Genomic DNA, 22,604 nt, shown 5'->3' with positions numbered 1-22,604 from the left:
GTTTTAGTGTATTGTGGTCCTAAACTGTAGCATTAGTGTAGTGTAGCGTACTGTACTAAACTGATATACAGCAATCAGAGTGGAGGGGCGGGGCAAAAGCCGAGGAAAAACCCATTAAGTTTTACCGCAGCACCAGGAATACTTAATTTATCATCGTAGAAACTCAAGTACGCCTGTTCCTTACCTTCATTTGTACGGCAGTGGACTGTTCACGAAGCCACACCCCTGAATAACAACCTGGCCAATCATACCACAACACAGAGACAGAGATTTCCAATGATGTATTTTCCGATTTTTACATGTTCCCTTATGCAGTGATGCCTTGACTTACCAGTTTTTAGAGATTCGAGCCGTCGCTTGGGCGATTTCTCTGTCATGGGATATGAGCAAGAAATTTTGAGATAAGGATGCCCTTCAGACCTCCACCACTAATAAACTAATTTAGGGGTTTCTTGGGGGCTGGAATGGATTCATCGCTGTTCCATTTAGTTCAGTGGGGAAAGACGATTCGAGACTGTAATTGCGTGACTGCCATCTACAGAAGCGGAGTGGAAACTTGGGTGAAGACTAACTGTATCATGCATCCTTCTGGATTGTTTGCGTGGCCTGAGTGCTCGTCTGAGCCCATTAGCGGAGGGAGAGTTGCATGTCGGGAGTCACGTTGTTCAAGCATATGGTCTCCTCATCCTGAAAGAAAAGAAGAAGCGGGCAAAAAAAAAAAGCTAAAAGTAGCTGCTGCACATGAGTTCGGGCCTCCCGCAGAGAGCTTCCATATGTCGGGCATGTTAGCACTCGCACGCTGCTTGTCATAATAAATGAGCGTGACGAACAGAAACTGTTAAAATCGCTGTAAGCAGCCTACAATTATGGATCATATTGAACAATTCTTCCCTTCTTTGCTATTAAGACTAAAAAGTAATAAATATGTATCCTAGTGGCTTTGAGACGCTTCGGGGACTGCACAAACGCAATTGGATGAGATACTAGCTCCAAAAGTTGCTTATAACTGATAACAGTTTAAGCTTAGGCCGCTCATAGTTCACAGTATCAAATTGGGCTATAAATAGCATTCTTTTCATTTTTTCCAAGCTTTTGCGTCGTAAGTCGTCATTCTTTTAAAGGCTTGTCTTGGCGTCTGCTCGGGGAAGACGAAGGTGACTCCTCTCGCCATTCGTCTGTCAGGGCGACGCTCGCATTCACGCGAGAGAGAGAGAGAGAGAGCGCGATGGCCGCCGAGCTCGACGAGGATGGAGAGAAACGGAGTCGGCTCGCTCCCGATTCCCGAACATCGTTCACCGGTGGGAATGTCATGAGTAATGTCTCGCAGAGATGTTACCTTTGAGGACACAGAGGTCGTTTTGTGTACTTACCACACTGAGCTCTAACCTATATATAGCATTCGTACTGTACTGTTTGGAGTGCGCTTGTGCTGCTAGAGAGAAAAATGGGAAATTTAAGAGCACCCAATGGGGAAACGCCAAATCGATTTACAATGACTTCTGCCAGATGCAGTTGTCTGACATCACACAATAAAGGCTATATAAACTACTATTCATATTTTTGTTATATGCTATTTATCACAATTTTACACAAACTCCATAGAAATTGATGGTGATATAACATAGATATTAGTTATTTAGTAGTTACATTTTTACGTTTTTCATTTGTTTGCCAGTACCGAGTGCGCTAGCTATCGTAACTAGTATCAACCAGTTTACATCTTACGGATGTTTTTTGGGAGATTTGTGAGCATCTCTAGTTCACAAATTTGCGTTGACTTCGGCTATTTTTCCCTGATAATGCAACAACTCCGATCCCTATAAACTTGATGAATGCCGTTAGGATGTTTTCGCTTGGTTTGTTTTTAATGCCGCAAAAAAAATTAAGTGATTTTATTGTTTTTACATAATTTTGGTTTGGATCCAGGAATTTTTCTTACATGTGTTCATGGTCCTTTTGTGTGTGTGTGTGTGTGTGTGTGTGTGTGTCAGTACGTATTGTGCATGACCACAATTTAGCTATTGCAAATGGAATGGTGTCGATTTTCACCACAGAATACATTTTACAACAGTTGAAATTTATCATCTGGATGAAATGTATTTTGTTTTTTGTTTCCTTAGCATAGCAATTTCACAAATTTGGTTTGGTGTCTTCTTTCCAAAAAGGGGATTAGCCTAGCAATTAAAAAAAACAGTTTTTCTCGGACATGACAAAGACTGTTACGGCTATATAAACATCGTAAACACACATGCAGCACAGTGACATTAGCATCTTAGCATTGTGGTTACGCGCAACATGCTAGTCACAAGTACTTTCATATGTTGGTTGCACTGCCCCCTGGTGTTTGTAGTGATGATAATTCAGACTACTCAAAAAACAAGGACAATCTTTTGGGCTAGCAGAACTTTCTCTACTTGTGGCCTCTTTTTTTTTTTTTTTTTCTTTTTTTTTTACATGCAGTCTGACAGCTTGAATATTCACAGCGAGCGTGTATCTCATTTCCATTGCGAGCGTAGGAGGACAAGCGAGGAGCAGCAATGGAGAGAGAGAGAGCGAGGAAGTACTTTGGTAGTGAGTGAGCTAGGGAAGAGAAGAGTGCACATCCCACAATGCATTGTGTAACTAGTTTTTGTTTCATTAATCTTTCAAAAGCAAAAAAAATAGAAAAAGCAATACAGTGAACCCTCGCCACTTCGCGAGTAGGTGATAATAATTTAACATTTCTCATGTTACATTATTCTTGTCAAATTATCCCCCACCCAAAAAAAAAACATTATGTAAGAGTATAGCTTTAATCTTGTAAAATTATTGTTTTATTTTCATAAAATGGCAACTTTATTATTTTAATATACACCCTTTTATCATAATATTCTCAGAATATTACACTATTAATTTTAAATTACTCACCTACTCGCAAATAAAACTACTGGTTGAAAAAATGCATTTAAAATGATATTAAAGTGCTTTGGGATCATATTTTACAGTATATTTAGGGTTTAAAACATTAATATATGCAATTCTAAACATTTTTAGGCAGTGGAATCTATTGTGTGCGTCAACAGTAAACCCCCGCATATCCGCTTTTCACTATTCACGAGTCACCTGTTCCTATTTTTTTTCCTCTTAAACAAATACCGAGCTATTTGCTGAAAAACTCACTTTATTGCGTTTTTTTGTGTGCTCTTTCTGAATCACCACAAGATGGCACCAAAGCCATGTCTAACAGGAAAGTAGTAAATTGGTGTCAAGGAAGCTTGCTGAAGTGATCCATTTGTACTGAGATAAGGAGCCAAGTTTCACCTGACTTCACCATTCCATTATTAGCAAATAGCAGTGTGACATTACGATGCGAGCGTAGAATTAGTTTACAAACATTTTATTTTTTTGGCCTATTTGTGTGCGTGTGCGTCTGCTGTACCTCCTACCTTTTTAACCGAGACCAGATGTCGTGCATCTCAAGTAGTTTCCCTGCAATTTCCAACATTTGGCGAGAGAAGCGGGGGACCACAGCAGATGCAGATGCGGTTTTGGGGGCGGATTTGCAGATGGCGAGTACACTAGTACTTTTAGTTTTTTTTCCCCCCACTCCTCTTCCCCAGAAAGTTTAGTTTAGGGAAGAAGAAAAAAAAAGTAAGTAAAGTTGAGCACTCTATCGAGAGCTTGACAGTTGCCTTTTTGGAAATTCCGGCACCGGTTGCCGTGGCAACCTCCGCCTCTTGGCACCAGCTGACGGATTCACCCTCTTTGTCGGTCACATTGTAACAGTTCAAACTTTATTTGGGATTACGGAATCCCCGCTATATTGGTGAAAGTTTGACAAGTATTTAAATGTTCACGTTCATTACACAATGCTGTCATAGAAAGGACCCGAATGATTTTAGATATCGCTGGCTGTCGTGTCTTTTCCATCGCTCACTGAAAACGTCCTCGCAGGCAAAACCCAAATTCACCCACGTGTTATCTTCAAGGACGCTTGTAGGGCAGCACCTGGTTGAACCAACAACTTTAATTACGCTGCGAAGGTCAGCCGCCGAGCGCAGGAAGTAGCGCTTGTGAAATCTGCCAGGTCCCGCCCGTGTTTACTCGTGCGCCTTGTTTGATAAACTGTTTTGGCAGACGGCGCGCTCCCCCCGTGGGTGACGGCAGCCAACAGTCCCATCTGCGGGGCTCGCTGAGAGGAAATGTCATCAGCAGATGTCCGCCGTGACGGCCGCCCTCGTGTGTCACCCGCCCCCACCCCTGCCGTTTTTCCTCCTTCCCGCCTTCTCACTGGAAGCAACTCGCTGCTAGTTGAGCTTTCTTTATGTTTTACCATATCACGATAGAAAATAAAACTGTTTGAACATCAGTTGCTTTGCATTTAAACCTTGTGGTGACAGCATGTCGTCCCAGCTACCTGTTCTGTCATTGGCTGGCTTTGCAGCCATTGTTGACACATTATTGGATAAAATGAATTTCAATCATTACAGCAAAATCAATGGCCCAATGACTCACGTGACCCTGCTAAAACTCAGTGATTATCGTAAGAAGGATAATGATTTTTAATGACAGTCGAAGTGTTCCACCATCCGAGAATGAGAAATGGTACGGTCCCGTCATCTTCAATCTATCCTCTGTGTAGCACACGTTACGATTAAGGTTGTGTTGTTGTTGTATTATGATGACAATGAAGATTTGATGCCATTTATTGCCTTCAAATGCCTTGTTCTCGTCACAGCAGACTTCCTGTGTGTATTTCGGCATGGGTTCTTGAGACTTTTTTTGGGGTCTAGTCATGATAAACGTGCCTACCAAATGTCATGTTGCTAACTGAAACTAGCTTTGTGGGCTGAATTTTCAAACTGAACTTAGTCGAACTGAGTCATCAAACATCGCTTCAAAACCAAAATGGCCGACTTCCTGTGCAATTGTGGGCTTGACTTCTTGAGACCTTCTTGTGTGTCCACTCATGATAGACATGCCTTCCGAATTTCGCGTTGCTAAGTGAAACTGTCTCCCGCGGCTGAATTTTCCAAAATTCAACTTGTCAGAGAGTAAAGTGGAGCGCAGGTGTGGGAGGCGAGATGCTTGGCTTATTATTGACTTCTTTCTTGTGTCTGGGAGTGGGTTGTTTTTCGCCCGCTGTCCAGCTGGGCCACATGGCACCGAGCCCGGCGAGGTCATCGGTCAGTTTCGACCCGCCGCTGTGACACTCGGCGGCGGCTTGTTTACAGCTTTTGCTGTCGCACTAGACGAGCCTCCCACGGGGGTTCACGCCGCTACAATTAAACACAGGCATACACATTATGCCGCCTTAGATGAGGTTGCCATGGCAACTATCTCCTGCGTATGTGCTGAACAGGGGTTGGACAAACGTTTTTTTTTGGGGGGGGGGGGTTTAAAGTTCAAATGTGTATGTAAAATAGTTTACTTTACTGATAAAATAATAGCTAACTCTAATTTTTAATTGTGTTGTTGGTCATTAATTTAATTACAATTAATGAACCACTATTACAATTAATGAACCACTGTTTTACCACTGTAAGTGTTTAAATGTATACGTAAAATAGGTGAAATACATTATTTGCATAATAATTCATAAATTATATATATATATATATATATATATATATATATATATATATTAAAAACTTGATTTAAAATAAAGTAATTGACCTATTAGTTAATGAAATGAAATGAATACAAATTTAAAAAATATATACCTTTGGATATTTTTTATTATAAAAATAAATAATTCCCGCAGTTCATTGTGTTTATAATTAATTAATAAACATGCACAGTAGTTTAGTTTAATTAGGGAACAATTAAAACAATTCATTTATTCTAGTTATAATTTAAAAAATCTCCAATTATTGAATACAATAAATACAACATTTTAAATCTATGCATACAATTGTATATTTTATTAGTATTTTACTAATAAATAAATCTCTGAATAAATTTTTTTATGAGCTAGATGAATTGAAAAAATACCCAAAATGTTTTGGGATACAATAAAAACAGTTAAATTAATGCAACCAATTTCACAGGACTTTTGATCGCGTATCGCGTAATGTTCGGTGGGGAGGAGTCAGGAACATAGCGGGCCGTCTGTTAGGCTGCACGCTACTTTTTTTCTATAACGGCTCTTTGCGGTCCTTCCTTTCCAGCACCTGTCCGATCTGCTGGCGTCGGTGCGTCTGCCCTTCATCCACCCGTCCTACCTGCTCAACGTGGTCGACAACGAGGAGCTGATCAAGTCGTCGGAGGCGTGCCGTGACCTGGTCAACGAGGCCAAGCGCTACCACATGCTGCCTCACGCGCGCCAGGAGATGCAGACGCCACGCACCAGACCGAGGCTCTCTGCCGGTAACGCACTTGCATGTACACTTGTCCTTTTTCTAACTACCTAGCCACCTACTTGCCTTACCTACAGTACCTACTAATCGCCATACCTACCTCCCTTTCTATCTACCTAACTACCTTGCTATCTTTCTATCCACTGAACTACCTAGCCTTCTGATTAAATGTAGTGGCACATATAAACACCAGATTGGAATAAATCACATCACTTGTAATCATTTGACCTGAGGTCTTCCATTGCAATACGTTCAATGAGAATGTAACAAAGTCTGCACGTAAACCCGTCTACTGTCTTCCAACGTCTGTGTGGTTCGGAGAGTATGAAAGTAAGCTGGTAGAGGATGAGAATGTTAGCCTTGCAAGCTTCGGCTAGTCCGATCAGCGCTTAGGTGTAAAAGATTTATACCGGCGGTACCTCAGGACTGTTGGTGAGGAACAAGGGCAGTGGCACGACGTAAAACTCCATCTTTGTCGCCAAAATATTATCAGTTCATTTCCACTCTGACGTTACTTCACAAAGCGGAGAGAAGTAGCTAGCCATTTTCTGAGAACTGTTGTACCACATTTAGATCAGTTCTTTTCTGTGTACGTTTACTTCGGAGAATGGATGGATCTTTGTACGTTTACAAATACACCTACGGAGCATGTTCAGTGGGAAAAAAATATTATTTTCTTTTTCAAAATAAATCATTTTAGGGCTCTAATTGCAATATCGTGATACCGTACAACCGCAATATTTTTGCTAAGTCATCATGCTGTCAGAATCTGATACCAGCACATGCCTATTACTTACCATCCGTTACGCTATTCCCAGAGTCTCGACTGCCTCAAATAACAGAAAAATGACAGTAATAGGTCATCAGGAAAGGGAGGGGGAAACATCCCAAATCACTTTTTTTTATTGATACAAATTTATTGATACTACTTTAACAAACAAACAAACAAGCAGCAAAGTGCATAACTGACCCACAACACAACAAGACACAGCAATACACTTGGCCATGCACACTATTCATCCTGCGCGGCATCAAGGTGACCGAGGGGTCGTGTCGCCATAAGGAGACGTCGCCTCGTATTGATTTTGGCCCACCGGCAAGGTAATGGTTCATTGCTGCGGAGTACATCGTGCACGCGCATGTTGCATTAGGTCAGTCCGGAGTGTAAGCCGTCTTTGAAAGGGGAAGCAAGAGCCCCCACTCTGATGTCATTTCACAAACTCCAATGAACGCTACTTAGTGTAATTGATGTTCATCTGGGACGTCCAAAGCTTTTCCGCTGAGGGCCAAGTATACCGAACACGTGAAGGAAGAGGAGAAGGGGCCACTGAACCGTTTGTTGAAGAAAACATCCCTAAAACCAACTTACCTCTCAGCTTTGTGTTATCGCTGAAGGATTTTGTAAGCATTCAACACTTTATTTTATATTTTAGAGATTAAATAAAGGTGGATTTCTTGTAGCATACAAGTTGTTTAGTCATTTTTTTTAATAAATGGTTTAAAAACTATATACACAGCGGATTTAATTATTTTTAAATTGTTTGATGTATTTACATTTAAATAAAAAAATACACATTTCAATAAAATAATAATATTAAAATAATTAGTATAGCAATAATCATACATTTGGATAAAATAGTTTCATAACTTTTAATATTTTAAAATGTATTACAATTTTTTTAATTCTATGATAATTAAGTACCTGAAATAGAACAAGTAATTATGCATTTACATTAAATAAAATGTGATATCTTTCATTTAAAAAAATGTTTAGTTTGAAAATAAGAAAATAACATAATGTAAAAAATACATTTACATGAAAACTCGTGTGATAGCTTGTAACTTATTACATTTTTGTAATTGTCTTAAATTATAAAATGTTTGAAATGTTATCACATTCATTCTTTATTGTACTTTTTAGTTTCTTTAATAAAAAGTTACAATTGTTTTAAATTGTTTAAAAATTAAATTATTTAAATAGTGCAATATCTTTTAAATGTTGATAGTTAAAAAAAGATATACAACTTTTTAAAAACTTTTTTCACATTCAATTACAAAGGAATTGTTGAATCTTGTCACGTTCAACCTTTTTTTTTCATTTTTGTAATTATATTAAAAATGGGATTAAAAAGCAGCTTTTTGTAACATTTTTTGTATCCAAACCTTAGTGTGAAATTTTGTAACAGTCCTAATTTAACTTGTTCTGCTCAACCTTCTGATGCCTTGTTTATTTTTATGAGCGCTCTGCGGGCTGCAGATTGCTCCCTTGGGCTGCACTTTGTACTCCCCTACCTTGTATGTAGTATATTGACTCAACACGAGTTAACGCCCATACGTTTAACACTGCAAGGAGTATGCCACAAGAACCTTTACACCTGTGCCGTGGTTGTACAATGCACAACAGGCACTTCACTGCTCCAAGCTGAGGTCACTTAAACAGCCATTTGCTTCAATTGGCGTGCATGAAGGAGTAGGCTTTTATTTGTTTTTATTTCATTACATGCAAGGATGTCGCTTCAGGCCTCTTGAGACGGCGACCGACATGCACGCTGTGTCGTTCGCGTGCACGTTTTGGCGCCGAGTGAGTATTTATATGTTGTGCGTTACAATTAGGCGTAATAACTCGTAAACGTTGCTGGGTGGGTCGCATGCATGATGCGTGACGCGCCACCTGTGCGTTTGTGTGTGAAATAAAATAAAAATAATCATAAAATACAGTAAAAGGTTTACTGACCTCGACTCGGGACGTTGTGAGTCGCTGGGGAGAATACAGTGATGCCTTGAGATACGAGTGACCCGACTTAGGAGTTATTCCAGATACGAGCAGCAATTCAGCCGATTCATCAAAAAAGAGGCTTATGGCTCAAGGAGGAGGGATGGAGGGTGTGTTGCAACTACGGGGGAGGGGGTCCACACTCTTCGGCCTCCTTAGTAAGGTCTATTCAGGGGTTCTGACAAGGAGCGCCCGTCGGGAAGTCGAATCTCACATTCAGGAGGAGCAATGTGGTCTTCGTCCTGGCCGTGGAGCAGTGGACCGGCTCTACTCTGCACCCTTGGGAGTGTACCCATATTGTGTCACCTGTCACTCAAAATCAGCAACTTGCCTGATGGAAAACTAAAATAGTTGTGAAATCTTTAAAAAAAAAAAAAAAAAAAAGCTCCGAGTACCTTAAAGGAAAAATAAATTAGAATGCTCTGAAGTGAAAGTTGCGAAAAAGGGCAGATGGTTTCGTCCTTGAATGTGTGTATATGTGTGTTTATTTGAGTGTGTGTGTGTGCACGTGTGTGTGTGTTCAAAAAGGCGCCTAAGCAGATGGGGCGCCACCTGAGCTCTGTTGATAAGACTGTCAAGCGTAAAAAGAAAAGAGAACTGCCATCCGTGAAGCACTTCCTGCTGAGCAAAGTCAATCTGTGGACTCTGAGTGGGAGTGTGCATATATGTGTGTGTGTGTGTGTGTGTGTGTACATACTGTATATGTATGGTAATAAATAGCCTTCAAAAGTCCAGTGTGTACAGTTGAGTCTAAGGCTAACATTGATGTGGTCACCGGTGGCCCCGTCAGCCATTTACAGTAAGTCCCTGTGATGTGAAAATAAATACATTTGACACACCACAGAGAAGTGTTGTTAACAACCCTGCCAATTTTGAATGCTTAAAAACACATGCAAGTATATGAATGAGGGCTTTTTTTTTTTCATTCCACGATGAGAGGCGCTAGCCAGCAACTCGCTCGCGTGCTAAACGGGGCTCCGCTCAGGCCGACGGGCGGACGGCGGGCTCGTCCGCAGTGTCGGCTCCACGATCATGTTGTTAGAAAGAGTGTTTGGATTATTGAAGACGAAATTGTCTTTGATGAAAAAAGTAAAGGTTTGGTTTTGTAAAGATAATTGTCATTGATGTCTTTTGGGAAAAAAACAGATTAGCTCTTTTGAAGTTAAATGTTTTTGATGTTTAAAAACGTGTTACATTTGCTGAAGGCTAAATTGTCTTTAACTCAAAGACAAAATGTGTGTGGGTTTTATGTAAAATTGAATCCTTTTTGATGTTATAAAAACATGTTTAATTTCATTAAAGAAAACTTTTTTTAAATTAAAAAATAAGGGTTAGTGTCTTAGTGAAGACTAAATTATGTTTGTTATGAAAAGATTTTCCATTTATTGAGGACTGAATTATCCTTGGTTATACAAACCCGTTTGCTTGATTCAAGACTCTTTGGTGTTCTTAAAAAAACGGAATTTTTGGTTCGTTGAAGATTAAACTGCCTTTGGTATTACAAACACGTGTTAGGTTAATTCAATAGTAATTGTGTTTGAGTTTATAAAAAAAATAAAAATAAACTCAGTGTTAGGGTCATTGAAAACCAAAATGTCTTTGATGTTATAAAAACATATAATAACATTAAATACAATTGAGTCTTCAACATACCTAACAGTAATAAAACATTAGATGCCGCTAGAGCATGGGTGTCAAACTCAAGGCCCGGGTTTCCAGATGCGGCCCGCCACATCATTTTATGTGGCGCGCGAAAGCAAATCATGCTCATCAACTTCCGTGATTTTTGCTATAATCTGTACCCAAACTCCGAATTGTCATAATAATAAACAATAATGTTGAGATATTGCATTTTTCTGTTACCAAACCCTTCTTCTAGAGTAACTTAAACAATACTTGAACAAACTATTATCCTTGTCTTCTAATTTCCAAACTAGTTATCCCTCAATTTGTTGTGTAATGGTGTATGTTTTGGTGATGATTAAACAATCATAACTACAATGCGGCCCGAGACAAAGAAGAGTTTGACACCCCTGCTCTAGAGTGTCTACAAAAACTTGTTGGCTTATATTGTGTTAGGTTTTTTTGAACATCGTGATTAATTCAGCGTTTTTAAATTTTTTTTTTTCCATTTGCTTTTTTTTCCCCGCACTTACACAACTCGAGCCAGCAGCCGATCACATCACCTGGCAACAAGTGCGTAAAAATATCCCGATAGCCGACATCCTCTGAAGGCCGCTACCCACCGCTTTTTTGGCGGCGTCCCAATTAACACGGCTTGATCCTGACTTTCTTGTCCGATGCCAGCGCCTTTCTTTCAAGCTTTAATTGAATGTGTTGTGTCTGCATTTAAGCAGGCGGCAAGGTGAAGCTGTCAGTGGCTCAGAAGGACAATTAAAAGTGTTTTAACCCCGACTTTGTTGATTCCTGTCCGGCTTCGAGTAATTATGAAGCCCCGGCGTTTGTCTCCGGGAGTAAATGCAGCGTGAGATTACTTGTGCCACGTGTGGATTCTCTCCAGGTTTTCTTACTTACACACGAATAAAACATTTATCCTAGCCGCTAAGTTGTCTTCATTAAACAAGTTTGCCAGGTTAATCGAAGACTAAATGGTCTTTGATTTTTAAACGATAATGCACAGTAGTACAGTATGCTATGTACATTTTATTCCTTGTAGTATTTGTTTTATTTAATGTTTCTTGTCTTTGTTCTGTTTTTTTAACGTTTTAGGCTCTGAAGCAATGAATTTACCACAAAAAAAAGTAACGGCATACACTCAAAATCCCACAATATGGCGAATTATGTGTAATTTGAGTTTTAAAAAAAATCCACATTGAAGTGAATCCACAATAGTTGAAGTGCAATATAGTGAAGGAACACTGTGATGTGTCCCAAAGGCCAACTTGCCGAGCACAGATTGAACCAGTTGGATCATAGGAATATCATTCGATACATCGATGTGGTGAATGAATGCGTACACCACTCATGTTTTTTCTTATCTTTATAAAATGTAGATTATGAATGGTTGCCTGTCATTCCTGTGATTAACAGGTGATTTTGCAAATAAAGTCGGCTGGGATAGACTCCAGCTTCCATGTGACCCAGAACGGGATACGCTTTCTGGAAATGGGAGGGATGAAGTGTGTGAATTTTCCACTCGCGGCTTATCGGTGAAATCTCATCCTGTGCGGACTCATATATTGGACACAGAGAAACTAAGTCCGGCTTAGGTGGAGCGCTCCTGAAAAGCTGACCCGCAGGGCCCACTGCAAAGCTGCTGCAGTGTCATCCAGAATTCATTACAGTCACAGGAATGTCCGTCGACGAAATTGTCGAGATTCTTTTGGCGTTGCGCGGTCACCTGTTGCTAGGCGCAGTTCATTCATAACTACCCCATGTGCCAATGGGCAAAAAAAAAAAAAAACAGTCACGGGAACAGCAAATCCGCCATTCACTAAAATAGCACAATAATGATGAGTCATACGTACATATTAATTCCCCCAAGATGACAAACTGCTCTGTATTAAATATAATCACAAAGAAACAGCAATATCTGCTGGATCTGATGGGGTACTGCACCCCTCTGCCCCTGATGCACTGGTGGGGGGGGGGGGGTGCATTTTGAGGGCTTGAGCGGCTAAGTAGAAAAGCTAACATCCTAATATGCTCTCATACACGCTTAGACACGCCATCACAGGGGCGCCGTGGGCGCCCCCCCCCTCCCCAACATCGTCATTGCAAATTAGCACCCTGGGAGACAAATCACAGGGTTAGCAAATGAGAGCAAATGGAGTAAAAAGGGAGCGTGATAAGGCATAATTGTTATGGACCTGCAGCGAGATAAAAATGGCTCCCACAGCTATACAGAGTGTGTGTGTGTGTGTGTGTGCGTGTATAACTGCGCCTGTATACAAGTGCGTGTGTCAGCGTCTGCCGCTTTCGGTTAGCACAATATTTATGTATACACGCGTCACTTTTATGAGCAAACAGACTTTTTGTCGCTCCTGTATGAGGCAAAAAAAAAAGACTATTTTGTCACAGTATGATGGGCTTGACGTTAATGTCGCTATTTCCTTCAGGGTGAGTGACAAAAACAAAGAGGGAGGCGTGACAATCCGCTTTCCCCAAACAAACGCTTTTTGTTTTTGTCCGTAGGTGTGAATGCGAGTGCGAATGGTTGTTTGTTTGTATGTGCCCTGCGATTGGCTGGCAACCAGTTCAGGGTGGACCCCCGCCTCCTTGCCCGGTGATAGCTGGGATAGACTCCAGCACTCCCGCGACCCTTGTGAGGATAAGCGGCTCAGAAAATGGATGAATGGATGTTTTTATTATCCCTTAAGGGCCACTGTACTTTTTGCTGTCATTCCCATTTACATCACATAAGAATTTGTCTGGCCGTTCATATACTGCACATGCATAATGCAAACATCTATCTGACCATTTAAAAACACGCACACACACACACATACACAAGAAATAAAACACCTGGCTTTCCAATATCATTATCAAACATTTTATTAAATACAAATATTTTATGGTAAATGTAACATTTTCTTGCATAAAAATAATAAACTTATTGAAGTAGAATTTTATAAAAATATTTTTGTAAAGTAAAATGTGTATAAAGTACCTGAAAAATATTTTTGAGAATAAAATCATAAATTTCAAATGTTTACAAAATACAGTTAAATTGTCAGAAATAAAATAAAAACCAAAATATATATAAAAAATACATTTGCAAATAAAATCATAGAATAAAACATTTCATAAAATACAAATAAATGATAAAATGTTTTCATAAAATAAAAACTAAAACTGTATGAAAGAAAAAAATATGACAATAAAATTATAAACATTTTATGAAATTGAAATTGGCAAAATACAAAATACACCATTTTAATACCAAGATAAAAAAAATAAACAAATTTCATAAAATACAAATAAAATTAAAATCTTATGAAATATGAAATACTAACAATAATTTTATAAAACAAATAACTAATGTCATAAAATAAAAAAAACTACTACAAAACATACACTTATACGCATTTCGTGTAGCTAATAATAAAGTGGCTGTTGTTTGCCTGGTTTCTCGTCTACTCTCAGTGGATTTGCCCTCGTTGTCGATGTCTCAAAATAGACGGAAAAGAAAGGTGAGGACCGATCCTTTCCTCCCCAAAGTGCTTTTAAACTCTTGTCAGGAGGAAAACATCAGCTTGTCAAAACCCTCCTCATCCCCGGCCGCCCTCTCACAAGCCGTGAACTCCTCCCCGCGACCGCTGCCGTGTTCTGACAGGCCTGCGTTGAGTCGTGTTAGTCCGCTAGCTAGCGCGTTCCAGGCTTCGGTGATCGGTCAGCGGGGCAGATGCGGACTATCACTGACGTGGGCGACCGAGCGGAAATCGCCCAGGGGCTGCCGTGCACGCTCACATGCGCACGCGGCTGCTCACAATAATTAAGGACGGCGTGTCGGATGCTTATGTTGTTACGTTATGTTGTTAACATCCAACCAGTCACATATACAGTACACACATAATTATTGATCTTCGATACCACTTCTTTTCGGACCGACTTTTGATACATACTAAGATTTTTCTTTCTTTCAGACACACATGATGATTCGTGCGATGTGGCAAACCGCCGCAGTGTCGCACCACCTACTGGCGAGGAGGACTTACTCAATCTCTTTTTTTTTTTTTGCCTTAAGAATCAGTGGCTCATATCCGCCAGATACCGATACCTCGTATCAGTACTCGCCCATCCCTACACATAATGCAAACACTTGTTCATTTACATATATGTGCATAAAGTAAACATTGATCTGTCCAGTCACATAAGCAAATAAAATCAATTAAAATGACCGTAAAATGAATATGAACGCTATGAGGTCATCTGGAGGCGTGTCAAAATAGACCCGGTGTGGCTCTGCTTGACTTTTACTTGAAAGGGCTGCGACCACTCCACCCCATTCTTTTTTCTTTTTTTTTTGTTTTGTTTTACTAGTAGGTAGCGTCATCTTAAAAAAAAAAAACAACAACAACAACAACACCTTAAACACTCCATCGCCCGTCACATCCATCAGGGAGCCTCTTCAAGCCTCACCTCGGAAAAACGTCCACTCAGCCACATGCTGTCAGCTGAGCTCTGCGTCGGCGGCTGGTCTTTTTTTCTCCATCTTCCTCTTTGGTTTGACGGAAAAACTTGGAGAAGTAAAAAGGAGTGTGCTTTATTTGTTGTTGTTTTGTCAGCGAAGGAAGCAGTGGAAAGTGCAAAGACCCGACCGAGCGGCAGTATCGATCGGGGAGAAAAAAGATAAAGGGCTTGCTGGCGTGGAATTCTCCAGACTATGAAGATTAGGCCTCCATCCCTCACCTTTTTCTCAAACCTGGCTGTCTCGCCTGCCCTGCCCCCCGTCACGCCGTGCGTACCCCCCTCCTGCACTCATCCTCACCGTCCTCGCACCCCCCTCACCGTCTGGATGCCTGCTGCTCGCAAACACTCCACTCACTCGTGTCTGGCGGCTGCCTTGTCGCCCGACTGGGAGTCGCTTAGTGGCAGCCTGCCAGCCTGTTTGTGTGTTCGAGATCACTGGTGTCTTTATCGCGCCCTCTGTGTGTGCGCGAGCTTCCAGTCGCAGCTTTAATAACATACTGTACGATGCGCTGTATATCATGCACCATTGCGACTGTTCCCTCAGCTAAACTTGGAAAGTGTCTTTTTTTGTGAACAGTTGTCTTAGCAGCATATCATGCCCTGTGGTGACGTTAGTGTTTTACCCTGAAGGAGTCTTCCTCCCATCTGTTAACCTTCATCACGCTCCTCCTCATCCTCCTCCTCGCAGGCGTGGCGGAGGTGATCGTCCTGGTGGGGGGGCGCCAGACCATCGGGATGAACCAGCGCTCCCTGACGGCGGTCACCTGCTTCAACCCGCAGAACAGCAAGTGGTACCCGCTTGCCAGCCTGCCCTTCTACGACCGCGAGTTCTTCAGCGTCATCTCGGCCGGCGACAACATTTACCTGTCGGGTGAGCCAAAGCATGTCGTGCACTGTGGTGACTATTGCAATGTAGATGCGAATGTTGTGCCTTCTTTATCCTGAGATCAACTAAAAGAAGATCTTTTTCTTTCAGAGGCATAGTAGCATGTCATGCACCATCCTGACTATTCCACCCTACAGCAAGTGTCGCTTGTCGAAGTTTATCCTGGGAATTGTTGAGTCATCTTCGTCCTTTTCTGAGCTCAGCTGCCTTTTTTACTTTGGCGGTATCGGAGCTTTTTGTGTAGCACATCATGCACTGTCGTGACTTATCCAGATCTGCCCCAAAATAGTAAGTCACAAAGATTGGTCAAGGTCAAAACGAACCATCCTGTGTGACTTTTGCGAACTGCTTAAAGAGTGTGAACAGGGCGACGCGCCTCGCTCGTCCTCCGTGACGCGTAGAAGCTCTTTCTCCCCTTTTCCGCCGTGACGGCATTTTTTTTCCGCCACGCTCCATTTGCGCCCCCTTTTCAGCGGGGCGGCCACGCACTCACCTTGACGCCGCGGCAGGATTGTCTACCCGGCCGCTCTGTCTCACTCACACGCTCGCTTTTCATATAAATGGAAATGTGTGTTTGGCAGCGGGAACAAGCGGCGCCCCCCGTGTCCGCCGGGAGTCCCACAAGCCGGTGGGGAAATCAAGAGTTTTTATACCACGTTTAGCCAATCAGCTCCTGCTACTGGACTTCCTGGCCGGGCTTCTCCCCTTAAACGACGTCATCGTAATTAACATCTGATTTATCTTACGAGTGCCCCAACGTCGCTTGATCCATTTTTTTGCTTTGCGTTGTGAGTCGAAATGAGAGTTGCGAGCAAGCTTCGCACAAGTAGAGTGAAAAAAAATGTGTAAGGTGGTGGGAGATGTTTAGCGAAATTGTTATTTTGAAAAGTGTATTTTTCTTTTTTTTTGCAGGCGGCATGGAGTCGGGGGTGATGCTGTCTGACGTGTGGTGCTACATGTCCCTGCTGGACAACTGGAACCTGGTGTCTCGCATGACGGTGGCCCGCTGCAGACACAACAGCCTTGTCTACGACGGGAAACTCTACGCCATCGGAGGCCTCGGCGTCTCCGGGAATCTGGACCACGTGGAGAGGTGAGCCCAGGATGCCAGTAGCTTGGCTAGCTCAACGGGAACTATGATGGAAGCAGCATATCGTGCCCTGTTGTGACTATTCTACTGTTGCTTGTCCCTTAAATGGGGTCCAGTATAGACACTCGTGAATGTGTCATATGGCTTTTTTGTCCCTCTTCCTTAGCTCAGCTACCTTTTGTGTTTGGCGCCACAACAGCATGTCATGCACTGTCAGGACCATTCCAGAAACAAATGTCGCTTCTCGCTCGTCATGACTATTCCAGCCTAGAGAAAGATTTGTAAACATTCTCCACTGTGGCGCCATCGCAGTATGTCATGGACTTTAGTGACTATTCCATTCTAGAGAAATAGTCGCTACCATTCCCCGTTTTTGGTGACATGGCAACATTTCATGCACTGCCATGACAATCGCAGCCTCTGTCACTCGTCTCCTGAGCAGATGAATGCGTACTCGATCCCATTAACTAAGCTAGTCCTGTAGAATAACCCTCGATGGAGTGCAGGACTCCACCAAGGCTGAGGCCTTTCAGTGGTGTTTCATCACAGACATAAAGCAGTTAGTTTTTAAGACCGTTAAGTTCACATTCAAAGGCATCTATGAACGCAACCCAGCGACCTCACCTCAGACGGCAAAGTCGTGTTTAGGACGCTAATGCACACTGGTCAGTTTGAGCCAAACCATTTGTGACACGGGGTTAGGACTGTAGCTAGCATTCAAAAGAGTCCAGGTCACTGTGGTTGTTTTGTGTGCTAATGGTAAAATCCAAAGATTTCATCTTCTTTCATCTCCTCCCCCCTCGAGTCGTGGTTGAATGAGCCGGCTAATGTGCGCTGCGTGCAGCTAGCGACGTGTCACTGCGACAAGGAGGAAGAAGAAGAAGAGTAAGAGGGGAAGACGAGCAATCTTTTGCCATTCTTGTTGCTGCTGTGTGCGGCGTCTGTGAGGCGAGACTAATGTCAGCCGCTTCATGCATAATTTACTATCAAAGTTTTATGGAGATTTGATTTGTACCCACACGCTTGTTTTGTTTGGCAACACCACTTAGGAATGACACACAAAGCATCATGTTTTTAGTTATTCGTTGTGAAGCATAACAGGGATGCTAGCTGGTAATCAGTGTCTTGCTTGATACTTTGTCCACAAAGCAAGAACTCTATTGCTTTCGGTGTCTGAACCAAGACAGTCCAACTATATGGTTGCTCCAGGTTGTGTGACGATTACCATGTTTAGATAACATACGTTTGCGGATATTGGCCAAAAACACGTGCAAAGGCTGAGAACTATGTAGTACTGAATTTTGGAGGTACAGTAGAATGTTAAACTGTTTTTCACTGTTTCTGTCTTGATTTATTTGTTATTCATTCAGGTTGGGCAGGGTTGTGAACAACACTCTTCTCTTCTCTGTGCTGTGCCAATTTTCAACCAATCTTCTTCATGTTCTCCGAAGGATAAACCTATTGATTTGTATTAATATCAGAAAGATGATGGCCACAGTCGCTGGGATCGAATGTCCATTAGGTTGGCAAAGAATTGTTTTAGGCGGTTGTCCGGATGAAAATTGCCAACACATTTTCCTCAAATGTTCACCAAACCGCTAAAAAACTAAAAACCCTATTGATTTTTTGTTGATAGCAGAAAGACGATCCAATGTCAAATCGGTAGCTATATGATTGTTTTCGGAACCGGACACATCACAATTTTCGACATATTTCCTTCAAATGATCTATTTCTGTAAAACCCAAGAATCCTGTTGATTTTGATGGATGTCAGAAATTTGCCCGTGATATTTCTTTGTCACTTCTCCATTCATTCTGATGGACGATCTTAATAACGCCTGAACACGTAAGCACGGCCGGGCAGTTAAGAAGAGCGGAGCAGCAGCAACAGGAAAGATTTGCAACTAGACGGGCTGCGACAGCGAGCAGCTGGTCGGCGACGTGGACTCGGGGAAACAGGTGTCGTAAATTACGCGCTGAAGCGAGCGCTCGGCGACGTTTCCGACAGATTATCAGCAAGCTATTTATTTCGTAGCACTCATAAATACAAGGCCAATCCCTTACCGGGGGTGTTCTGAGGGGCTGCAGTTTGGAACCTTTTAGTCTTTACAGTGAAAACTTGATGGTCTAAGGACAGTCACACCAGTTTTCCCGTGGAAAATATAGTAGAACCTCCATTTTCCTGATTAGTCCATTCCAGAAAGTCAGACTAAAACCGAACCGTACAAAATTCAAAAAAATGTAAATCCAACACCCACAAATATGAACAAAAACTCCAACGGTAAGTCCTTCCATCCATCTTCTTCACACGACATATATTAGAGGTCACAATTATACATTTGCTTGAGCACAATTGTACATTTGTCACTTCTGGGCAGTCAGAGGTAAGTTTTCAACTCAACCAGAGTAAAAACGAGTGCGTTAAAGTAGACGAGGAAGATCATTTTCCGGAGGCTTTTTATTCACACCCGCTTTGATAAACAAGTTAGTTGACTCATTCAGCGCTATGTATGTACTGGAATCCAACCATTTACTGCCGCCGATGAAAACGTTCTTGTAAACCACTGTAATGATGAACTGATCCCTCAAGATGGCAGCGTTGCATCGCTTTGGGTTTGGGATCAGCATAGCTTTTGAGTAGAAGATTAAGATTAGGCAGCGAATCTCGGCTTGTCACGTCGACGACGAGGGAGAGAAATGCCAGCACGTTGGAAGTTGGACAAACCGAGCAGAGTATGTATATGTATGACATATGACAGTATGTGTCGATCATAAGGAAAGATGACGAAGTTCATGGAGTGGATGACGAACGTCATGTCGTTCAAGTCAAGCCATGCGTGTCTCATAGTTTTAGAACTGCAGATAAATGATTAGTTTGCCATCAAAAGACCTTTCTCAGTCTTGTTTTATTGTTTGATTTGAAGTGTCACAAAAGCAACAAATATAACATTTGAGTCAAAGTCACTCTTCTGCTAGAGATATTTCGTTTAACAAAATGTTTGTTTTCTCCACTTTTTTCTCAGAATCCAGTGTTTTTAGTAAAAAACAAACGTGCTGTTAATTTTTTTTTTTTCTGGTGAAAGAGGAGAGGCTACTCTTTCTTTTTGGTAGGTTGGGTGCATTCTACGGGGTCAGTCCAAATGCTTTAAAACGCCTGCTAATATGGGGAACACGGCTTTGAAAACGTCTGGCAGTGAATGATTCAAGTGCCGATTCTCGGCCACACGGAACGTTCGTCTGCGGCGACCCCCCGGCAACGGAAGAGAGGGAAGTCTTGGCGTGTGTCTCGTTTGCGACTGGAAAGCGACAAACATTCCGGAATCATTACTCGGCGGCTAGAAATGGCTGCCGATGTTGGATATGAGGATGGCGGCTCGGGGACGCCGCGACAGATGCAAATTGATTCGCCGCGTCGCTCGTCGCCTGATGGACGCGCACGGACTCAACCGATGGTTTTGTGTGCTCTCCTTGTTGCCAAAGTGTACGTATGTACGTGCAGAGTTGAACACATTTATTCGACTAGCTGTCGACGAGACGGCATCGTCTTGCATCGTGAAGCGCTTGAATCCCGAGTCTTTCGATTTAGTTATAGTGAGATTATCGCATTTAAAATATCATTTGGGTTAAAGAGCTTTTACATACGGGTGTATTCTACTTACTTATTATCTACTACAGGAGCATAAATCATGATTTCCATAATAGAACCCATGTTGTTAATTAAGAGCAGCGGCAGCTAGAGATGAAACAGTTTATTGATACGAAAGCAATAAAATGTCGCCTTCTTCTGCAGTTTGCATTTTTTTCTCTTTTTTTTTTTTTTTTTTTTGAGGGGGTGGAAAGATGAAAAACATATTTTTCATCTCATACAGTTCAAGTTGTGTTTCTCTGTTTGTTGGAGAAGCCAAACTAACATTTCCTCTCAGAGCCACTAAATACTGTTGTACAGGAGTAACATTTTAAATCCTAGCCGTTTAGCTTTACCAATAAACTGTGATATCATTTCAGTTTTTCACTCTCCGTTTCAATTTCAGATGTTACTACTTTTGTTAATGCCGCATTTGAGAGTCGTCTTTGTTTTCCGGCTTCTCCCACAACAGCAAATAAACAGAGAAGAAAGAAGAACAACTCAAACTGTGCAGAAATACAGTAGGACAACTCCGACAGCCAGGAAGAGCAGACACACGTTGCAGTGCTACAAATTGCAGGTTTATCAGCAAACTAAGTTTTGTTTTAAGCCAGGACACAACCTTTAAGGTTGGCGATAAACTGCGATAACATTTGAGACGGTGAGTGTAACTGATTTACATTCAGGTCGGGAGGCAACCATTAGTAGACAGCATTCCAATTTTCAGCTTGGACTCCCCTCATTAGCAACATATTTAGCAATTCTGAGAATAATGCTTGTTTTTCCTGGCTTTCTGGTTTATTTACCAATAAAATTGCAGGAAGCTTGTCTTACCTTTTCAATGAAAATGTGTTTTTCCGTTGCATTTCGGATTTTCCGCTATCGTCGCTACCGTATTTAGCGTTTCTGAAAGAAGTCGTTGTGCTTCAGCTTCTCCGACAAACAAACACAAGAAGAAGACGCTCCGAAGCACAGTAGAAGAAGAAAACAGTGCTACCAAACATGGCAGAACCCTCGTCCCCCTGATCACCATCCAAAAGTTTGCAGACTGTTGTCATTTGAAATCTATTTTATGGGGACTCGCATGCATGAAAATTCATTTTGGTTGCTGCTCTTTTCGATTTCCAAGATCCAAGAAATGACACGGTGTTGCTGAAATCACATTTTTTTTTAGATTGTTGTATTGTACAGTGGCGGCACGGTGGCCGACTGGTTAGAGCGTCAGCCTCACAGTTCTGAGGTGCGGGGTTCAATCCCCGTCCCCGCCTGTGTGGAGTTTGCATGTTCTCCCCGTGCCTGCGTGGGTTTTCTCCGGGCACTCCGGTTTCCTCCCACATCCCAAAAACATGCATTAATTGGAGACTCTAAATTGCCCGTAGGCATGACTGTGAGTGCGAATGGTTGTTTGTTTCGATGTGCCCTGCGATTGGCTGGCAACCAGTTCAGGGTGTACCCCGCCTCCTGCCCGATGACAGCTGGGATAGGCTCCAGCATGCCCGCGACCCTAGTGAGGAGAAGCGGCTCAGAAAATGGATGGATGGATATTGTACAGTACGCAGGTATGGCCATGTGTACACCCCACGCTCGTCTCGCCGCCTCATTTCCAGTCTTCTCTGCCACCTGCGCTGCCGTCCCTCTTTCATGCGTGTCACCGTGAAATTCCAGCCCACGGTCGCAATTTTGTCTTCAATCAGAGGCGTCGCAAAGCGGCCGGGATGCGGCCTTTCTTCCGTGCAAAT

At 42.1% G+C, this 22,604-nt stretch overlaps 1 protein-coding gene across 8 annotated transcripts in view; it reads left to right on the top strand.

Moving 5' to 3' along the window:
• LOC133468682 (kelch-like protein 29) overlaps positions 1-22,604 on the top strand; it is a 162,451-nt gene that overhangs the window by 129,379 nt on the left and 10,468 nt on the right. For all 8 annotated transcript variants that reach the window (XM_061754877.1, XM_061754878.1, XM_061754882.1 and 5 more), the window contains 3 exons: positions 6,150-6,348; positions 15,953-16,135; positions 17,063-17,243. In XM_061754877.1, coding sequence (XP_061610861.1) covers positions 6,150-6,348; positions 15,953-16,135; positions 17,063-17,243 — 563 coding nt within the window. The remainder of the gene's footprint in view (positions 1-6,149; positions 6,349-15,952; positions 16,136-17,062; positions 17,244-22,604) is intronic.

This window comes from Phyllopteryx taeniolatus, chromosome 18 (genome assembly GCF_024500385.1).
Source record: "Phyllopteryx taeniolatus isolate TA_2022b chromosome 18, UOR_Ptae_1.2, whole genome shotgun sequence".
NCBI classification, from domain to species: domain Eukaryota; kingdom Metazoa; phylum Chordata; class Actinopteri; order Syngnathiformes; family Syngnathidae; genus Phyllopteryx; species Phyllopteryx taeniolatus.
The sequence above is the reverse complement of the archived record's forward strand: the minus strand, read 5'-3'. Positions and strand labels throughout refer to the sequence as shown.